This window comes from Helianthus annuus, chromosome 11, assembly GCF_002127325.2.
Source record: "Helianthus annuus cultivar XRQ/B chromosome 11, HanXRQr2.0-SUNRISE, whole genome shotgun sequence".
NCBI lineage: Eukaryota > Viridiplantae > Streptophyta > Magnoliopsida > Asterales > Asteraceae > Helianthus > Helianthus annuus.
Genome location: NC_035443.2, coordinates 95505392 through 95528359, shown reverse-complemented (window position 1 = coordinate 95528359; position 22968 = coordinate 95505392). Strand labels below are relative to the sequence as shown.

Genomic DNA, 22968 nt, shown 5'->3' with positions numbered 1-22968 from the left:
ATCACGTCGAGGAGGCATATTCTAAAAGGGTAAAGAAACATGAGGGAAAATGAGTGAGATGTCATTGGATATTCAAAACTGGATGTTGAGAATATCGACAAGGCATAATGATTACGATCATTTGTTCGTTACTTAAAACAAACAAACGACACTGAGACAAATCAAAGTCAATAGGTCAATATAATGTATCACCGAAGACATGCTCGCCTATAAATGAACACTCACCCCAAGAGTTCCCAGGTAAGAGTGACTGGTCCGATACTGCGGATTTGTACGAACACTCTAGCCTTAGACAGAAAACTCAGGGTACAGGCATTCACTCTTCCAGTTCGCACGTGTTCACATTATTTAGACCCAAACTTTGACGAGATTTTGAAAATCAAAAGGCACAAAGCCAAGGATGAATCAAACCGGAAGGGTTCAAAACCATATAACAGAGGGTTCAAAACCTTATAACAGAAGGTTCAAAACCTAGTAATCAATCATCCAAGAACAGATGATTAATTTTCGAAGCGGATTCGTTATTGTGTTCTCGTTGTGGTTATCACCTAAGGATAGGTGACGGTATTGTTTTATGACTAAACGCAAGTAAACTCGCGTTAGGGTCCTAGGAAGGTTATAGTCTAGGTCAAAGCATTACTAATAACCTAATTCCCTATAACCATTGGCTCTGATACCAACTTTTCTGTCACACCCCGACCACGTAAAACAACAAAACGTGGCGGAAACGTCGGGGAGTGTTGTAACAGAATCATTGTTTCACAACCATGGATTAAATAGTTTTGTTTTATTTCATTATTGAACTAAATGTTTTGATACAAATTAGATAAATACAACTATTATCTTTCAAGTTTTAAAGTCGCTAAGGCCTTGTCCATTCCTATGTGAGAATACACCAATATCATCAATCAAGCATCATCAACTATTGTACCTGAAACGCATGTGAAAATAGGTACGTCAGCATAAAAATGCCGGCGAGTACATAGGTTTTGTATGAGTTTCAGATTCATGGCTCGTTTTACATATTGCAATACTTATATAAAAACCTTGTTTTGAAAAGTATAGTATTGCGACATAAATAACCAACTCAAATCGAATTGGTTATAATTTATAAAAATATCTCGTAGCCATGATTCTTAACCCCAAAACATTTGTTTAATTAAATCCAGATTTTTGTAAATCGTTTATGGAAAAAAACTCGAATAGTATAATATATTGTTGGAAAACCTTGTATTACAACTTTGTTTTGTTTACCATTGCCCAAGTGATCTAGATAACGTCACGATATATAATGTGTTAAAAGCACTTATATATAGGAAGTACCAGCGGCGTATCCACCATGCTTTTATCACATTATACCCGCCCCGTTACCTAATCACTTCCCTAACCCAACGGTTCAAACAGGTTTCAACGGTTCATGTCAATCGACGGTTACAAACGGTTCACATAGTCAAGTAGTTACAAATGGCTCATATAATCAAGTAGTCACTAACGGTTCATATAGCCAAGTAGTCACAACGGTTCACATAGTCCAACGGTTCATTTAGTCAATGGTTACAAATAGTTCACATGATCAACGGTTACTAACGGTTCACATAGTCCAATGGTTACAAACGATTCACATGATCAAATGGTTACAACGGTTCAAATGATCATATGATTACAACGATTCAAAATGTAAAACAATGTGTCCATATGCTGGATGAGCATATGCGACAAAATGTAGTATATGGAAATCAATGTGCTAGCATGTTAAGTGAACATACATAGCAAAACATAATGAAATCGTGGACTAATAGTGTACTATTGAACATAGTAAGTATATGATATAAAAACATGCGAAACATGAAAGTATCAAGTAGGCACATGTGTTCCACCCCAAAACAGTTTGAAAACAGTAAAAGAGGGGACTATGTACTCACCTGAGGGTGCTTAGAAGTCTTGAACAACAACCAAGCAAAGCTAGAGTGATCAGGGAATCAAACGGCACCCTATATAGGTAACTATGTAAATAACCGGACCTAAATCGGAAGATAGGATAGAATGAGGTTCTATAAATCAAATGAGTAATTGAACTCATATGGTATGATTTAATAGACCCTACATTCAGATTGGAAAGCCTACCTAAGTGCTTTTGACCCGTTTCGACACATTATGGTAACATAAGCTACTATAAGGCGTCGTTGGCGCAAAACTATGCTCGGATGGTTAACTATGTGCTATTTCAAGTCTTACATGCCCAATTATCCCTAAACATGTTACTAAATCAGATTATATGTCAAAAATATGTTCACATAGTCAAAATACGGATTTTAGCTTCAAAAGGGCATTTTGGTCATTTCCTATGGGCATACAAGCTAACTAGCATATGACTAACCATTCCTATGTGATCATAAGGTATAACCTCAGTGGTTATTCCCTATGCAACTATGATCACTAACTAAGCTTGGTCGGATCCTAAAGATCGACCAAACGGGTCGGGTTCGGAAGTATAAGCGGTTGTTTAGACCGCTTACCTTACGACCCTAAACAAGCACAAACCAATAGTGTCGAGTTAGACATGTCAAAACATGTCTAACCTACTGATTTGGTATCAAAACAAAGTGTTTTGATACCCTAATGTAGTTCCGTTGCAAAATGCGTGCTAAAACGCATTTTGACCGAAACTTTGACTCGACACTACAACTAGCTAACGTGGTAATCAGCGGTTATAATCACGAAGGATTATAACTATCGTGATTACAATCACGTTGCAAAGTTCAACCGAACTTTGCGTTGACCAAAGGCTGGTCAAACTGAAAGTCAAACACTGTTTGACTTTTTAAACTAGCAAGCAAATAAAAGAATGAAAGAAGGCTCACCCAAGTCCTTGCTATCTTTTCTACAAAGAAGACAAGTCCTAATTCAGATTGAGAGAGCTCCAAAGCAGAAATAGAGAGGAATGAGATAGGAATGAGCAAATGAAACAATGAAAGTGTTGGCTATTTATACTTGAGGGAAGTTCATAGGATCACAACAAGTGTTTGTGTAGTCCCCAAGCATAAAATCCTAGCCACACAAGTGTAATAAGCAGGTACAAAGCCTTGGAGAGGTGGTAACTTGGTTACCACACAAAGAAATTGCAAGATTGGCCCCTGAATTTACAAACTGATGCTGAAAACACACTTTCTGCCCAGATGTGGCGCTCGCGTAGCGCGACGGCATAAGCAGGAGGGCTCGCGCTACGCTACGGTGTATCAGATTCAGCGAAGTTTCAAAAATGACAGAAATGGTCCCTGCACGTGTTTAAGCTTGTTTTCGACGTTTATAACCTCCGTTAAGCCATTTTCAAGGCTCCACAAGGTCGTTAAAGTGTAGGGGACCTGAAATATGCTCGAAAACATCCCGGATGTCGGTTCGTTTGGTCGTACAATCGCGTTGTTCGGTTAATTACGACGGAAGTCGTAACGAACGCAAAATCGATCCAAATTAAGTGACGAATGGAATTTTTGCATGGCGATCACTAAAATAAAAATATTTTAGTGTGTACAAAAATTTTGGATGTCCAGATGTGTCCAGAACGTAAGATACGCGCGAAAATGCAAACTTACGCCGTTTTTGACACTTTTAGTCCCTGTAAGATCATATAAGCATGTTTTCGCACACCGAACCTATCAAAGCTTATTTCTAAGCCATTTTTAGGTTATATATGGTATGTTTAACTTATGATCAAGTTCCGGACTGTTCGACACCATACTAATCGGTATAGTTTCGCAGTTTGACGCAAAAAAAAGTCCCTGCGATCGAATAAACTTGATTTCGGCATACCAAACCATCCAAAACTTATTTCTAAGTTATGTAAAGGTTATTTAAGGTACGTTAAGCCTATGTCACTATTCCGGAGTGTTTGTTGCATTAAACTGGTTATATTTACGCATCAGATCGCGTATAACCTTCCAGAAAGCGATTTAAGGCTCGAAATCGAACAAGAATTTGATATGTGCAAATGATACACATATTTTCACAAATCCCAAGTATGAAACACAAAATTTCATTGGTTTGGCATTTGTTTGACGGTCACAGTGACACAGGTGTCACACTTTGATTTTGACTTCGATTTTGATTTCGTCATTTTTGATGAGAAAGATCGAAGAATGTTTTGGAGTTATGAGAGGGAAACTGCTTTGTGAAGAGAATGTTTGGAATTCAATTCGACAGTGAAACCCTGTTTGGGTTTAATAAGGGTTTTATTTAGAAAAAAAATGAATACTGACGTGCCAGCGGTTATAATGATCTGACGACTAAAAGGCTGACCATGTGTCAACCCCTGATGGAAAAGTAAATAATGGAGGACAGTTGTTCTGGGAGCCACTGATGAAACATACATAAGTGGTTACAACGGTAATAAATGGAGCAGTAGATGATTTTTACCATCAGTGGATGCTTTTACTACATCAGTGGATAGCATATCAGTGGATAGAGCACTGATTTTGTACAACAGTGCTTATCAAGAAAATGAAAGAGCAGGGGTTGACTTTCAGCATTGGACAGACTTTAGAGAGCATATGTTTGAAAACACGGCAGCAGTTAAGGAAAAAACAGTGGTAGAAAGTAAAATGAAGACCATTAGTACAACAACTGTTAGTGCAGCAGTGTTTTAACTTTTGACAAATAATGTTAGCATCTGTTTGTTCAGGTGAAGGAATTGATTTTTCCTTGTGTAAACACAATATCATGTCCAACATCTGTTTAGCTCCAGAAATGCTATGCTTAACAAAATACATTTTAGATGTAGATTATCAAGTTTAAATTGCCAGCAGTTATCTCAGAAATCTTTGTTCAAGGTTTTGCCACATGTTCATTATTTTTTAAGTGGTTTAGCATCCCAGATGATGAAGACTTTTCTATTAAGGCTACTCATTTTGTGTCTAAATTTTCTTTAACTAGAACATGAGTATCTTAGTAGTTCAAAAACAATTTGCAATTAATTATTGATCTGTAATAAACTAACTTGAGCTTGACATGACCTTGACATGTGTGCCATTTCCTATTGATCAGTTTTAGGAAAAGTAGTTTTACACAAAAATAAGGAAATTACATCCTGACCAGAGATGAACTTTTTACTATCAAAAAAGAGTAAAAGAACAGAATATATTATATATAAAAACAATAATATATCTGGTTTAATTTTGGAAGAAAAACTTTTGAAAATAACATCAAAAGGATCTGGTAACTTTCCAAATAAGCTCATGATCATATCATTCTCAAGCTATTTTAATCACTGTTTAGGATCATTTTCTTGTCAATTGATTGTAAATTCTTCTGTTAAGGTCAATCACTGGAGATGCCATTGTTACTTGAACAATTCCTGTATTGATGAATGCACATAGTTGTATGATCACCATTGTTTATCCAATTTTTGACTCATAAGTGTTTTATGTTTATACTCTTTTTCTTTTGGCTTCAAAATTTTTAAGATAAACATACTTTTGAGTTTTGTTCATTTTCTTCTTCCCTTTTTACCCTTCCCATTCATAAGTACAGAAATACTTACTGGGAGATCTTATTTAAGAAAAGATTGGTCCAGAATCATTTTGGAGTAATGTTTTGAGAGATCTGGCCACATTTGTACATGTTTTATTACCAAATCTCACATTACGTATGATTTGGACTGTTTTGATCCCAGATTTTCTTAATGTGTTTTGACAGGGTTGATTAGTCCTTTTGAGGATTTTCAACCTGCCTTCTAACACATAAGATTTCATGACTAAAGTTTTATTTTCCTCTTTCTAAGTTAGCAAAACACTAATGTTTATATGAACATAGGTTTTGTTAATCTGAGGTTCATACTTTAGCATAAAACATGATGAAATTATCACAAATTCCATAACAACAATTGAAGTCAATTTTGAATGAAGATAGCCATACCATAGTTACCAGACATGTTTCCAGATCTGGAAATTATGAGTGATTTGTGCATGACATCACTTGTTGTTTTAAATTTATGAATATTATGACATCTTGGTTGTTTTACAGAGCATCAGATTCATCATTTTGAACATGATTTCTCGTTACTCTGTTTTTCAACAAAATACAGTCAACCTTAGTATCAACGAATTTTGAGCTGAACTGTTATGTCAAATTGATTGTTAGATCGAATTTGACTGTCCGAGCTCTGATACCAATTGTTAGGAACGGAGGCTGTCATGATTGTGCTTGTTTGTATGATTTTGACAAAACAATGAATATAAAATAAGGTTAAGTGCAACGGAAATGAAAAACAAACTTTATAAACACAATCAGAAGAGAAAATAGTTTGGTAAACAAATGCTTTTCATTAAGTTGAATGATTGAAATACAAAGCAAATGATTACAAGCATGTTTACAGAACTAAGATCCCCCTCAGCCTGATACCCCAAGGTTGGTTGCAAAAGATGAAAGGATTGGACCGAGGAAGAAGAATCTACTCAGTCAATCAAATGTAACAGTACAGGGTACTGCTCCATTTATAGGCATACCAAACCACTGAAGCATCTCAGCTGACGTCACCAAAATAGTGACATCTAACAACCTAACAACCTATAAACACTGTTCTATACAAACTACTGATGTGTAACAACTGATTACAAGTAAAATACAAAACAAGATATAACAACTGCTTCACGTTCTGCTGTTGTAGCCTGAGCACTGATGTTGAGCATCAGTGCTTTCTTCAAAGATGATCAGTCATTGAATGAGCAGTGCCTGTGTCTTCAGCAGTACTTAGGAAATGACAGTAGATAGAGCAACAGTGTTTATCTTCAGCAGTCTTTAGAGTTTCATCAGTGTTTGGTTCATCAGTTGTTATATTGAGCAGTACTTAAGATCCACCAGCTGTTAGATTACCACTGTTAAGGGGAAAGCCAAGTGCAAACAGCTGCTTATTATGAACTGTTGTGATCCGGTTTTGGCTTTCATTATCTGTTCCTCTGGTAGGGTTCAATCCCAACAGAGAGAGAGAAAGACAAGACGCTACGAGATTGACTGCGGCAATATCCAAGGGGGAGTCTGTTAGTGCATTTATGTCTATCGCCTTCGTCAATCTAAGCCGTAGCGAGAAACTGAAGATAACAAGCTTTATATTGTAATATTAGATAGAAAAGGCAAGGTGACAATATTGTAATTAATGAGAAATCTCATTAAAGCCTTGACCTATAAATAGGAGGTTTATGTGTTAGTTTTAAGACTTTTGCCACCTGGAGACTTGGAAAGCTTGAGATCTAGAGAGAGAGTCTAGAGAGAGAAAGTATTGTTCATGTGATTCAGGTGCTGTACGTTATCAAATCTATCAATAGAATCACAGTTATATTACGTCTCGTGTGTTCGGTCACGTTCGTGTACGGATTTTGCACATCACACGTTCGATTCGCAATCGTTTCGGAGTCAAAATCGGTCCTAACAGTTGTTGTCGGCAACGGTACGTCACTAGCTATTACTCATGTTGGTTATGCCTCACTTCATTTGTCTAGTCGTACTATTTTGCTTAAACACATTCTAGTAGTTCCTGGCATTGCCAAGAACTTACTTTCTATTACACAACTTGTTATTGATCATCCTATTGCTGTCATTTTCTCACATTTTGGGTTGTCTATTCAGACGCTCGATGGAAAGCTCCTCCACCACATGCGTGGTAGTCCACATCAGTTGTATTCTTTGACTGCTGTAGCTTCAGTTCCTCGAGAGACGTGGTACTCTCGACTTGGACACCCATCCGATGCTGTGTTAGCTAGATTTCCATTTTTACATTTTGCGAATAAATCCATGATTGCACATTGTACTGCTTGTAGTATCTCGAAATCAAAACGTTTACCGTTTGAGACTATTGTTACACATTCTATTGTACCTTTACATGTGATTCATTGTGATATTTGGGGTCCATTCCCTGTTATTCGTTGTGATATTTGGGGTCCATTCCCTGTTATGTCTCGTGATGGTTTCAGATACTTTATTACGTTCATTGATGATTTTAGCAGATTTACATGGATTTATCTGCTGACACATCGCTCACAGGCGGTTGACTCGTTTCATCATTTTAAACCGCTTGTTGAGAATCTCTTCTCATGCACTATTAAACACCTTCAGTGTGATGGTGCTCCCGAGCTTATCCATGGACAGATGGCCCGATATCTTTCTGAATCGGGAATTGCCTATCGTATTTCATGTCCATACACACCCCAACAAAATGGGGTTGCTGAGTGGAAAAACCGCCATCTATCTGAGATTGCTCGAGCTCTTTTATTTCACGCCCATTTACCAAAGAAATTTTGGTATGATGCTTATGCTACTGCAGCTTATCTCATTAACCGGTTACCTACACCGGTTCTTCACTATTCCTCTCTTTTTGAGACGTTATTCGGTTCTCAACCGGATTATTCTATTCTTCGTACCTTTGGGTGTTTATGTTATCCATTTCTTGGTGATATTCGAGCCGATAAACTTTCACCCAAGTCCACTCCTTGTATTTTTGTTGGTTATGCACCTTCTCATCTTGGATATCTCTGTTATGATCCTCATACGTCTCGCACGTATACCTCTCGCCATGTTCGATTTCATGAGACAATTTTTGATATTCTAGGGATTTCTACTTCTCCTACATCTTCCTCTGTTCTATTCCCTTTGATATTCCTCCTCCTTCGGTTCCAATATCTGTTTCTTCTCCTTCTTCTTCTCCTCCTGTTATTTCTTCTCTTTCCTCTCTTGATACTTCACCTCCTATTATTTCCTCTCCTGATGTTCCTTCTCCTCCTCTTCCCCCTCCTGTTCCTCCTCCTCCTCCTTCTGTTCCGACTCACCTGATGGTTACACGATCTCGTGACCATACACGACAGCCGCGTCAGTTTCCTGATCATGTTCTTCTTCATGTCTCTACTACTCCTACCACTGAGCCTTCCACTTTTCGACAGGCTCAACAGTACTCTGTTTGGTGGGATGCGATGCGTACTGAGATTGATGCTCTTCATGCCAACCAGACATGGAGTTTGGTTCAGGCTCCCACTGATGCCAACATTGTTGGTTGTAAGTGGGTTTACAGGATTAAGCATAATCCTGATGGATCGGTGAGTTGCTATAAAGCTCGGCTTGTTGCCAAGGGCTATCATCAGACAGAGGGTATTGACTACACTGAGACTTTTAGTCCTGTGGTCAAGCCTACTACTATTCGTCTTGTTCTTTCAGTCGCCTTTTCTAGAGGATGTCCATTCGTCAGGTTGATGTCAACAATGCGCTCTTAGATGGGGATCTTTCTAAGACTGTTTATATGACACAGCCCCTAGGATTTGTTGACACATCCAGACCACATTATGTTTGTCATCTGCAGAAGGCACTTTATGGCCTGAAGCAGGCTCCTAGAGCTTGGTTTTCCAAGCTATCCACAGCTCTTCTTGCTGATGGTTTCACTCAGTGTATTTCCGATGAATCTCTCTTTGTTTATAGTCGAGACTCAATACTTTGTTATGTCTTGGTCTATGTTGATGACATTATCATCACTGGGAGTTCTCCTGACTTGTTTATGGATTGATTGGGCGTTTACACTCTCAGTTTGCGCTCAAGGATTTGGGCCAGTTATCATATTTTCTTGGTGTTCAGGCCACCTTTTTCGCGGATGTGTTACATTTATCACAGCAGCGCTACCTACTTGATTTATTACAGTGTACGGGTCTTGCTGATTGTCGGCCATTATCTACACCCGTATCTTCTGGTAGACAGCTTTCTCGACATACTGGTGATCCTTTATATGATCCTACGACCTATCGGAGTACGGTTGGTGCATTACAGTATCTTGTGCTGACACGACCAGAGATTGCTTATGCAGTTAGTAAGGTGTCACAATTTCTTCAGACACCTACTGACCGACATTGGGTCGCTGTCAAGCGCATATTGCGGTATCTTAAGGGTATCGTCTCTCATGGATTATGCATACGACGGTCTACCTGTCTTGGTTTACATGCTTATAGTGATGCAGACTGGGCTGGCTGTCCTGATGACCGACGTTCTACCACAGGTTATTGTGTTTTTCTTGGATCCAACCTTATTAGTTGGAGCTCCAAGAAACAACATACAGTTGCTAGGTCGAGTACTGAGGCTGAGTATCAAGCTCTTGCTCATACTACTGCTGAGTTGCGATGGATTATGTCTGTATTACACGAGTTGCATATTATGTTGACTTGTCCACCTTCTCTTTGGTGTGACAATATTGGAGCTACATATCTTGCAGTCAACCCGGTGTTTCATCAGCGCACCAAACACCTAGAGATTGACTTGCATTTCATTCGTGACATGGTTCTGGCAGGTATTTTATATGTTCGATATGTCTCTACTACACTTCAGATTACAAATATTTTGACCAAAGGATTGTCTGGTGTTCGTTTTGACAAACTGCGGTCCAAGCTTCACGTGGATGCTCCTCGTTTAGCTTGAGGGGGCGTATTAGAGTATGTGTGTGTGCAGCTTGTATGGGTGGTTGTATTGTTGTATAGTTGTTATGTTAGTTGAGAGTTAGTTGAGTTAGTTGAGTTTGGGTATAAATAGATGATGTATTATTCAAATCAAGACTAATGAGAAACTGTTACTATCTCTTACAATTCTGATAACTTTCATACATAATCAAGATGATGAGTTTATTGTAGATGGGTAAAGAAGAAAGAGTCTATTAAAGATGGGCTGGTTGCGTGCATTTGTTTTTTAACGAAACCGGTAAATATCAGTAACCAAGATACCAAATGAATCATTTTTTTTTACCAACGGGTCAAGATTCATAAGAGAGAAAGATGGTGATCACCCGGAAGTGATTCTGATTCTTTCATCTGTATTAGTTATTACTAGATCATTCATTTAAGGTTTAATAATTGTTGAGAACTTGAAGAAATTGTATAATCTTCTATGATAATATCTAACTGCAACATTCATGAATTTGATTTATGATAATATGTAACTGCAACATTCATTAATTTGATAATCATTGTATACATCTCAATCAAAATGATACTGCACATCATAAAATTGGGAATTTTTTTAAAGAAAAAGAAAACAAATAAATGATGCTAAAAGTGGATGATAAACTAAAAAACTCAGGAAAAAAGTGTTAAACCCGAGTCGAACACGTGACCTCAACTATGAAAGTGTTAAAATCTACAGACTGGTCTGCACCTGTACACATACCCACAACCGACTCTTCCAAGGGGCCCAAAATTTTTATTTTTTCTAATACATCAAACAAATAATATAATATTAAATTTAAAAGTTAAAACTCAATATGTCTTTAATCACATTACATTGTCCTATTTGTTTACGTGAATATAAACAAATAAACACAAATCTTAGTTAACCAAACTATCCCACGGGTCCAAAGAAAATTAAAAAAATTAAACAATTATACGTCATATTTCAGGGGCCTATTTAGTCCACTCGCTCATAGCCCTGAATTCTCAATGATTCTCAAGAACGGCCACCCTAGTAACATGTTAGTAATTGATTCATATATTACATCATATTGTAACCGATTATTACTTTCTCTGACTCTCTCTCTCGGGTGGTCGGAAATAACTCTGCCGGAATATTGTGAAGGGTCCTGGTTATACTCTCGGGTTTAGTCGGTTGCACCATTCTCCCTATCTCGGCCTGAGTATTCTTCCATTCCCGGTTCGGTTTGGTTTTTTTTTATTCTCATTCTTGCTGACAGTGCCTCCCCCCTGGTCTCCTTTCCCACAGAAGTTTTTCGGTTTCTCGGAGGGCTTAGCGGGTCTGATACCGGTCGCGGCTATCTGAGTATAGTTAAGCTAGATTGGTTTGAATCCCATTAACACCTCTTGGGCCGTATTACTTCTGTTCTTTTGTTTTGTTGGAATAACCATGGGGCGGAGGAAGTGGAAACGTCAACCTGATAACTGGAATACGGTTATTAGTCGTCAAGAGTTCAAGAAAGATAAACAGTTTAATATGAGGGAAGGCAGATTGAGGAATACGACGTCGTTTTTTATTTACAACCTTCCTGATGCTTGCGATAAAGACTCTCTTTGGAATGCCTTCGATCATCTAGATAATCTAGAAGATGTTTTCGTTCCGATGAAGAAAGATAGAGGTGGAAATAAATTTGGCTTTATCAAACTTTCCAGAGTTTCGGACCCGGAGTAGTGGGTAGAGAAACTTAAGGAGGTCCGTATAGACGGGGCAGTCATAGGTGTTAACCTAGCCAGGTTTAATAGAGATGGCTCAAAGACTGATACATGGAGCAATGGTAATCGAGTGTCTGTTTTTGATAGAGTGCAGGGGGTGAATCAGGCTAAAAAGACGGGTATGAGCCAAAGGAGGCCGGCTCCTTCTAGTTTCGAAGTCCCAGATCAAGCAGCTCCTCCCCGTGTTGGAGGTAAAACTTTTAGTTCTGTAGTTGCCGGTGAGAGTAGTAAGGCATCGGCTAACACCATTGCCCTCCCTCCTATGAATGTGGTGACTAAGAATATGTTGGAATTCAAATCCCTGGTGGGAGAAGTTAAAGATATTGATATCCTAAATGACTTAGTTTCTCATTTGTCGAACATTACGGAAGAAGGATTTAATCTGAAATATCTGGGCGGTCTCAAGGTTCTTCTTTGTTTTAACAACCCAGCGGATGCAGATGATTTCAGATGCAATAAGGTTAACATATGGGAGCAATGGTTTTCAAGGCTTTATATTTGGGAAGGTCATCCTCCTATTTTCGAGAGAGTTGCTTGGATTAAAATATTGGGAGTTCCGGTTAGTTTATGGGACCATCACGTTTTCAATAAGATCGGTGAAAGGTGTGGAAGGTTGTTGGTCAAATCGGAAGTGGATGAGTTTAACGGTAATCTTGCGGAAGACAGGTTAGCTGTGTTAGTAAACTCAGGAAGTAGAATCTCTAAAGAATTTGTCTTATCATGGAAGGAACATAATCTGAATATCTGGGTGGAAGAAATATCCGGCCAATGGTCTCCGGCGTTTCTCGACGACGTGATATCCATTCCTGGATCTCCGGTTACCTCTTCGGAAGCCGGAGGGTCCCCGGGGGGTGGAAGTGAGAAGTGTTCTCCTGCCAAGTCGTCGGAATTTGGTGGTTCATCGGAAGTTGGCAGTCGGAAGTCGAAGGGATGCATGGGGAATTCAGAGTGCATGGGGAATTCTAACGTCTATGTCTCCCCGTTTTCCGAGGATCCTGTGCAGGGTAGAATGACGGCTGGGAATATTGTGGGGGAACATATTGATGAGGAAAGAGAAAAAGTGGGTCCCGAGGAGCAATTGTCTGATGGCAGGAGGCCGGGTTTAGAGTCCAATTCTTGTTCTCCTAGGCCCAGCTACATTACTATCAGGCCCAAAATTATTCCCCATCAAGATAGGGCCCGCCAAGAGCCCATTCCGGACCTTAATGAGGGAGCAGTGGACCCGTGTGCGTCTGACCCTTTTGGTATTGATGAGATCCTTAGGCTTGAGAAAGAAAGAATGGTCAATGGGGCTGTTGTAAATTCTCCTGTTCAGGAGATCTCGAGAATTCAGGATGAGAGGTCGGAGGAGGACATAATCCGTCTCAATTTCGAAGCGGAGGTGAGAAGGACGCTGGATTTTGGAGCAAGTCTCGGCATAGATGTTAACGGGTTTGAGAATCATGTCAGAAAGCTCGTCAGTGGGGAACAGATGGCAAATATCACCCAATGAATTATATCTCCATCAATCTGAATGGTGTAGCCGGCGATTAGAAGTGTCGGTGGATTAATAGGTTGAAAGGGAGTTTGAAAGGGAATTTTATAAGCATTCAGGAGACTCACCAATCGGATCTCAAAGAGGAGGTTGCTCAAAGGTTTTGGGGTAATTTTAAGATGAAGATGGAGTCGGTCGATTCCGTTGGTAGATCGGGAGGGTTACTCTCTATTTGGGATCCTGACATCTTTTCGGTCGTTTCGGTGATTAAGAATCAAAGATTTTTTATTTGCTCTGGCTTTATCACCGGTGTCGATGATCGTGTGCATATCATGAATGTGCATGCCCCCAATGACCCGGCTCGGAGGAGGATCCTATGGGAGGAAATTAAGGGTTTAGTTTTGAATCAATGTGGTCTTTGGTTATTACTTGGAGATTTCAATGACGTCAGAGATGAAGATGAAAGAGTTAATTCCCGTTTTGACAGAGCCTCCTCGGAAGCATTCAACGGTTTCATATCCGCTGCCGGCCTCTTGGAATACTCGATGACTGGAGGTAATTTTACCTTTATTTCTGGTCATAGTGAAGTCAAATTGAGTAAATTAGATAGGTGTCTTGTAAATGATGAATTTTTAAGCCGTTGGCCTAATGCGAAGTTACAAGTCCATAATAAAGGTCTCTCCGATCATTGTCCGATATCTCTTTCGTGTGCTTCGGATGACTTCGGTCCGATACCCTTTAAATTCTTTAACTCGTGGATTGGAGATAGGAAGCTGGTGGATATTGTTGATAGTGCCTTGAATGCGGAGATGGTGTTGGGGCCTATGGATGTGAAATTGGCCAATATCCTCAAACCTATTAAGAAGAGTATCAAACTGTGGAGAGGAGAAGTCAAATCTAATGAGAATAAAGTTATTATTGAATTGGAAGAAGCTATTAAAGGAATTGAGTTAAAAGCCTGTAATGGGCCGATTTCAGCGGAAGAAAAGAGAAAAAGAATTGAGATGCGGGTTATCTTAAATCGTTTGGAAGCAGATAAGTCCAAAGATTTGCAGCAAAAGGCCCGTGTCAAGTGGATCAAATTTGGAGATGCTAATAGCGAGTTTTTTCACAAGGCTATCAGGATTAATGCGGCCAAAAACAGAATTCAAGGGTTGGTTTTTCATAACAGGTTGATCTCTGATCCGGTGGAACTGAAAGATGAGATTAGGATGTGGTTCAAAAAGCACTTCGCTGAGCCGATAAGACGAAGACCGGAGTTTGATAAAAGTGGCCTGCCTTCTCTTTCGGATCAGCATGGTTCGATGCTTTGCGAACCTTTCTCGGTGAAATAAATTTTGGAGGCGTTGAAAGATTGCGATGGTGGGAAAGCGCCGGGGCCGGACGGTTTCTCTATGAAGTTTTTTAAGGTCTTCTGGGTCAAATTTAAAGATATTATTGTGGAAGTTCTGAAGGAGTTCCACTCCACTGGTTCTATCAGTGCCGGTTGCAATTCTTCATTCGTCGCTCTTATCCCCAAAAGTAAAGACCCGCAAGACCTTTCAAACTTCCGGCCGATTTCTTTGGTTGGATCCACTTATAAAATTATCGCAAAGGTCCTGGCTAACAGAATCAAAAAAGTTATTGGAGATATTACTTCCTCGGAGCAATCGGCCTTTGTGGGTGGCCGAAACATCCTTGATAGCACCCTTATTCTTAGTGAATCGATAGCGTGGGCCAAAAAAGCTAAGAAGGAGCTCCTTATTTTCAAAGTCGACTTGGAAAAGGCGTATGATTCCATTAACTGGAAATTTCTTCTTGGCATTATGGAAAAGATGGACTTCCCTCCTACTTGGGTTTCGTGGATAAAGGGCTGCCTTGTCTCAGGTATGGGGTCGGTTTTAGTGAACGGTTCGCCAACAAAGGAGTTCTCGTATAAGAGAGGTTTACGTCAAGGAGATCCGCTTTCTCTGTTCTTGTTTATTATTGCTATGGAAATTGTGTCTTTATTCATAAATAGGTTATCCCAGCTGGGGATATTCAAAGGTTGCCAACTTCCTAACGGAGGCCTTAATATAACCCATCTATGTTATGCCGATGATGTGGTTTCCATTGGGAGTTGGTCGGAAGATAATATTATTGCTATCAATAGATTACTCAGGTGGCTTAATCTTGTTAGCGGGTTAAAAATTAATCGAAGGAAAAGCAAGGTGTATGGTATTGGAGTGGCTCCTGTTGAGGTGGAGCGTCTGGCGAGCAAGGTCAACTGTGAAGCCGGTTCCCTCCCTTTCTCCTATCTTGGGATCCCTATCGGCGTTAACATGAAACGTGCCTCCTACTGGTATGCGGTCATTGAGAGATTTTCTTCTAAGCTTTCTAGGTGGAAAGCTAAGCACCTTTCTTTTGCGGGCAGATTGACTTTAGTAAAATCGGTCCTTGGTAGCCTTCCTTCCTACTTCCTTTCTTTATTTGCTGCTCCCAAATGCGTTATCAAAAGGCTCGAGAAAATTCGAAGAGAGTTTTTATGGGGCAAGGCAAATAATCGGAATAAGCTGAGATGGGATTTCATTTTAAAAAACAAAAAAGCCGGAGGTATGGGTGTTGGGGGGATTCAAACTTTTAACTATGCAATGTTAACTAAATGGTGGTGGAGAGCGAAACAGAACCCAAATCAGCTTTGGGTAAAAGTGGTGGAGGCTATTCACGGAGGAAACCATAATTCGAATTCCAATAATATAATCCCGGTTAAAAAAACCATTCCCGGGGCGTGGAAAGACATCGGTTCAATGGAGGCGGCTCTCTCTAAACTTGGCATCGATATGAAAGTTAATTTGGTGGCTGGTGAAGACGGGTGGAAATGGGTCTCCGATCCTAATGGTTCGTTTTCCGTCAGTCAAGTTCGTTCTGACAATGACAACCTTAGTATTGTGGATAACATTGATAATCTTGCGTATGATTGGAACAACTGGGCTACTCCAAAAGCCAACTACCTTCTTTGGAGGGCTTTGTTGGATAAAGTTGCTTCGAAAGTCGGTCTGATTAGAAGGGGAGTGCCTCTCGGGGATGCCCTTTGCCCACGTTGTGGCATTATGGACGAAGACCCGGATCATTTGTTCGTTAGCTGCTTATGGGCTCGGTGTGTTTGGTGGAGCATTCTTACTTGGATTCGGGTAAGGTACACAAACTGCAATAAGCTCAAAGAGTTAGTTGATTACATCCGGTCAAATCCTGGGGACAAAGTTTGGAAAAAAGTGGTGTACACGGTCATTATTGCTACGATTTGGAGATTGTGGAAAGCCAGAAACGTTAAAATCTTTGAAGACTCCTTCATTCCTGTTAACTCGACGGTGGAGTCAATAAAAGAGGAATCTTTCCTTTGGATTTGCAATAGATCAAACCTCAAGAAACCAAGTTGGAGTAAATGGTTAGAGTTTGATATTGTTGATCTAATGTAATCTGTAGTCGTTTTTCGCTTTGTTTGGGGGTTGTTGTTTGTTTTTCCAGCTTCTTGCTGGCTCTTTATATATATATATATATATATATAAAGTGTGTTTGCCGTTAAAAAAAAAAAAGTAACATGTTAGTATGTTACGGAAGCCAACAAGTGGTATGCACACGATCCAAAAGCCAAAATAAGAACCCATCTTTATACGCAGCTACTTCCTTATATATTGCAAGATTTGAGATTTGAGATGTGTTTGCGTTTTTAGCCCACACTTAGTCGAATGTATATGTATAAAATGCTTATCTTTAGGTCGGACACATAAGTAAGAGACACCATAACCTCTCTTTTAGTTTGGTATGTCCAATGCTTAGCTATTTTTTTTGAACTAGAGGGGTTGGGTTTTATATTTTGTTCATATTATTATCCGCTTCATATTATAGAAATATGTAAGAGTGAATTACAAGTTTTGTCCTTTATTTATATAGTAAATTTCAAGCGGTGTCATTTCTTTTTAAAATTGATGAGTTTTGTACCTAAGGTTTTCAAATGCTACATGTTTTGTCCTTTAGCTCCTAATAATATGATACATGTGGTGTGCTAGAGATAAGAGAGCGCACCCAGAGGCGGACCTAACAGAAAAATTTAACCGGGTTAAGGATAAAGGACATAACGTGTAGCATTTGAAAATATTAGGTACAAAACTCATCAATCTTAAAGACAAAGGACACCACTTGAAATTTGCTATATAAATAAAGAACAAAACTTGTAATAACACATTAAAAGGGCCCTCTAGTGTGAGAATCGATATCAATATCATAGTGAGACGAAGGGGTGGATACCTCTTGTAGATATCATTTCAACAAATGAGCTAGACATGAGGCACATGATAGTATGATACATGTGGTGTGTTAGAGATAAGAGATCGCACCTAGGGGCAGACCTATGGCTGCCTCAAGGGACAGCTGCCCACATTAAAAAAATAATAAAAGTAAGGTTATATAAGTCGTCAAATTCGATCACCCCCATAAAATTTTGTACTCACACCCTATTAACTTTTTGAAACTGTCCCTCTAAAAAGAGAAGATAGAAATGTTAAGTTGGAATGATTGGATTTTTTTTTTTTTTTTAACGGCCAACAAATAATTTATTCATGAAGGAACTAACAACGTGTTAGCCTACCCCAAAACATAAGAATATCGCCAAAACAGAAAAAAAAAAAAAAACAATCAATGCACATCAAAATTACGCCATTACTCCCATGATTGGATTTGTTTTGGTCGACATCGTTTCCATAAAATGCAGCGGCTCGAGTGGCAAAAAGAAGACAAAACATGGGGCTAACCTTATATGTTATTATTTGATGATAAAGTGGGCCTTATTATTTAACCCCATATTAGTTACCAGAATTAGAATGACTGAATATAAGTCCATTAAATCCTATTTAAGTTTTACACGTGAAAAAAGTAATTTGTACGCTTACATTTATTTACGTATTTTTAATCTGACTTAACTTAATATAAAAATTTTAAAATAATTTCTAATAAATTTATCTATTCTCATGTTTATTTTACGATAAATTTGTTCTATGTCTATTTACTTCACAATATAAACCTATTTTATTTTGTACGTCTTTTATTGATTGTATTATATATATTACTAGGTTATAACCCCGTGTATTACACGGATTGAATAAATAAATTGTATATACTAAATAATAAAACAATAGGATAAGATTTAATATTAATTTTATTAGAAAAATAGAAGTATTCTATTCGACATTTAAAGTAGGATAAGATTTAATATTAATTGTTATTTATTTAGTAATATAAGATTAAAAAAAATATAATTGAATAGTTAGGAGGTTGTATGATGATAAATGGGTTAACTGTATTATAATGTCATATGTTTTTACTTATATATTTTTTAAAAAAATAAGACTTTGTTATTATTAGTAAAATCAGTGATTTTATATTTGTCATTTTGTTTGGTATTATTTTATTAAAAAGTGCATATTATACATGTAATTATATTATGCCTTAAGTTATTGATGTCATCTAAAATATTTTTTGATTTTATGTCTAGCATTATATTTTGGATGAAAATGACAAACATGCCCAAACCTCAGGGTTATTAAACTAAATAATATATAGTAAGGGGTTATCAATAATTAATCCTAAACCTCTAATAATTATCCATAAGATATTCAGCTAAATAATATATAATAGGAGAGTTATCTATAATTAATTAGAAGAGATTAAAATATGATAATAATTATCCATAAGACATGACTTAATATGATGACAAATGTCTCATAAATGGTTTCTTTTATTATATAGTATAGATAGATTAGTTTATTTCCTTATCAATTCAGTAGATTAGGATTATTAGTACCATATCTATAATATATCATTTGTATTTCATGAGTAATTAATGTTGACTTGGTGATGAGAATTAAAGGGGTAAATTGCATATGTTGTACTGAAAAGAGCTTTTTTAGGAATGTATATGTAGAGAATGTTATGTCTAGATTTCAAAAACTAAAAAACTCATATAGGACAACTTATATATATGTTGTATAACTTTTTTTTGACATATTTTTGTTGATTAAATAAAATTTGGTTTGATCGTCTTTTTTATATGACTCGAACTAGACAGAAAAAAATATTATATAGCAATAGACAAAAAACTACTAAAAATTTTCGCTCCTTATGAAAAAAAAAATTCTGGGTCCACCACTGAACTCATCAAAAGAATCTCTTTGTTACTAAAGACGGTATTTGTAGAATTGTAGAAAAGTGTTTTTAGTTTTTAGAGTGACCCAAATGCCCAAAATAGATTATACACCATCATTAACCACCTTTCACCATCCATGATTCACTTGTATCCACTTAAAATGAATTTATGTATCATATAACGCTGTTTCTTTTTGTACAAGTACTATGTAAGTAAGTCTAACTAATTGAAATGTACAAATTGTGAAATAAGCCCACTGGTTAGTGGTGAACCACCGAACCTTGAAACAAAGTATCCATTATGAGCGATTCGTGTACGAGCTATCTACAACTACAACCTTAACAACATACAAAATCAATGTGTAGCTCTCTTAAATCTTGGTATGAGATCAGAGCTGAATATAAAGGAGATTCACATCAATGAGTAGGGTCGCTTAAATCTAGGTATGAGATCAGAGACGTATACAAACGAGATTCACAAATTACTTCTATAATTTTTTCTGAATAAATAAAATTACAAGACTCGAGAACTATAAATATAGAAAACAATTTAATCTTACTAGGTCTCCTATTCTTAGTTATTTTTAAGAGTAAATTGCCATTTTAGTCCCTGAGTTTTGTCTAAATTTGCCATTTTAGTCCAAATAGTTTTTTTTCGCCTCTGGGTCCCCGAGTTTTCCCTTTTGTTGCCATTTTGATCACATACCCTAACTCCGTCTAAAAACCTCATTTTTAACCAGGGGTATTTTAGGAATTTTCAATTTAAATACTTTCACTTGCCGTTTTGATCCATTCTTTTATTATATACATACATTTTACCCTTTTTAAAATATAATTAACATATAAATACACGCTTACAGCCCTTTCTCTCTCTTATCTCTCCCTCTCTCTCTCTCTCTCTCTCTCTCTAAAACCACAACCACCGTTTACTCCTCCACCTCCAACAATGGCAGCCATCACCACCTTCCACCGCTACCACCTTCACCCTCCTCCACCAAATCCGTGAACCTCACACCGCCATCACCTACTTCCGCCACCCACCTTCACCCTCCTCCACCATCGGCACCCACTTCACTATCTCCACCCACATCCACCACCGACACCCACCTCCGCCACCCACACGCCCACAACGCCCGTCTTTAAGAAACCCACTAAACTATTTAAAAAACCTTTAACCCCACCATCTAGCAACCACATCTATTAAACCCAATTCAATTGGTGAAATGGTGGCAGTGTTCAGATCTGATGATGATGATGATTGCTGGAGGTGGGTGTTTGTAGGTGGTTACCGGTGGTGTTTGTGGTGGGGATTATGGAGAGAGAAAAGTAGGGTGTAGTGTTTCTGTGACGAAGTTGTGGTGGTGAGTGGCGGAGATGAGTGACGGTGGTGGAGGTGGGTAACCGGTGGTGGTTCTAGCTTTGGTGGAAGTGGCAGTCAAAAGTCAAACTACATATCCTAATTATTCCAAACCAAACTAACCAACTGTCTACACTCTCAAACCTCTGTTTTCTAATTCACTTCCAGTGGTCACCGCCAACCCTAGCGAATCAGCAATCGACCTGACTTCCGCAATCATCGCAACCACATCATTTAGCTTGTTAATCTCTGACCCGACACCCTATTTCAAAAAAAGTTAGAAATCGAAAATAGAAAGGGGGGGGGGGTACTTACAACTCCTGCAGCTCCTGCTATGATGGCCATTGGTGCTGTAACTGCACTTAATCCCGATGCACACATCACGGGAATCTTAACAGCCCGTGAAATCGAATACGCTGCTGCGAATGTTAGACTCGCCTAAGTTTTTTCACAATCAAAAGTAACCAATCAGAAACCGTTGTAATTATTCAAGCTAATCAGGTTCTTGATGTTAAATCAATAAAGGATTTGGTGGAGGAGGGTGAAGGTATAAGAGAGAGAGAGAGAGAGAGAGAAAAGGCTGTAAGTGTGTATTTATATATTAATTATATTTTAAAAAAGGTAAAATGTATATAATAAAAGAATTGATCAAAATGGTAAGTGAAAAGATTTAAATTGAAAATCCCCAAATACCCTTGGTTAAAAATGAGGTTTTTGGACGGAGTTAGAGTATTGATCAAAATGGCAGCAAAAGTGAAAAGTCAGGGACTCAGAGAGGTGAAAAGAAAACCATTTGGACTAAAATAGCAAATTTGGACAATCCTCAGGGACTAAAATGGCAATTTACTCTATTTTTAAACAATTAGAAACTAACTAAATCTAATGCTAAGATAATTCAAATAATAATTAAATACATTTAATTATTATTTTACTCGTTTAATCCTTCGACTTTAGATCTTCTTCAGACCACCCCTTTGAGATCACCCGAACCTCCCTAGTTGATGTTGAAATCTTATCCCTCCTTCTCAACATCAACTTTCATAAGTCTCCCTCTCAATCTTGACTCATTCTGCCTCGATCTGTGGCACCATATTCGGTAAACACATGACCTCCATTGACATCTTCAGTAGACACACTGCCATTGGCATCTTTGGTTGCAACATCATTACCGGTATCAACATCACGTCTTCTTGTAGTCACGACGCCACTTCATCCTAAAGAGCCTGAGCGACACACGCTTCGCCTTAGGCGAAATACGCCTCTTCATCTAGATTCAGTTGTAATCACGGACTATGTGACCATTTTGACAGGACTTCAAGAGGCCCTCGAACTATCCTTCCAATTCACTTTGATCGAACCATTGAACTTGACCAATAACAAAACTCGATCAACTGGAAGAAGGGATAACTTGCCAAATGCCTTCAACCAAGGGTTCACCAAGATCTTATCAGGATCTTACACCACCGCATTTGAAAGAGTCTTCTACTTTAGTAACCCTACTAAACTACCCTAACACACGGCGAATAAACCATCCTAACACACGGTAATGTCACATCATAATTGAAACATTCAACTCGATGAACATGGAAACTAAGTTGACACACAACCTAGATGCAACCCTTAAAGACTACATTCAAACTTAGTTGACACACTACGTGTGACAACTCGTGCAAATTCCTGAACGTTTCATTTTACTGTGTAATTTCAAGTACGTTAAATGAATTGAATTTGGTGATTTATTTTATTTGAACAATTGTGTGCTTGGTAGTGTGTAATGTGAATTATGTGAAACC

The 22968-nt window shown here is 38.2% G+C and overlaps 1 protein-coding gene and 1 long non-coding RNA gene across 2 annotated transcripts; one reads left to right on the top strand and one right to left on the bottom strand.

The window, feature by feature from the left end:
- Positions 1-13847: 13847 nt before the first annotated feature.
- LOC110942578 lies at positions 13848-14996 on the top strand. Its single transcript, XM_022184350.1, has one exon. The coding sequence runs from the start codon at positions 13848-13850 to the stop codon at positions 14994-14996; it is 1149 nt and encodes a 382-aa protein (XP_022040042.1).
- Positions 14997-21284: 6288 nt separating this feature from the next.
- Positions 21285-21615, bottom strand: LOC110938498. Its single transcript, XR_002591437.2, has 2 exons — positions 21491-21615; positions 21285-21437 (listed from the first exon to the last, which is right to left on the bottom strand). It is a non-coding gene; the product is annotated as an uncharacterized LOC110938498 (long non-coding RNA).
- Between the last annotated feature and the right edge of the window lie 1353 nt (positions 21616-22968).

What these genes read in the sequence shown, in the direction of transcription:
- LOC110942578 (XM_022184350.1), top strand. Translation starts at nt 13,848, where the DNA reads ATGGAGTCGGTCGATTCCGTTGGTAGATCGGGAGGGTTACTCTCTATT.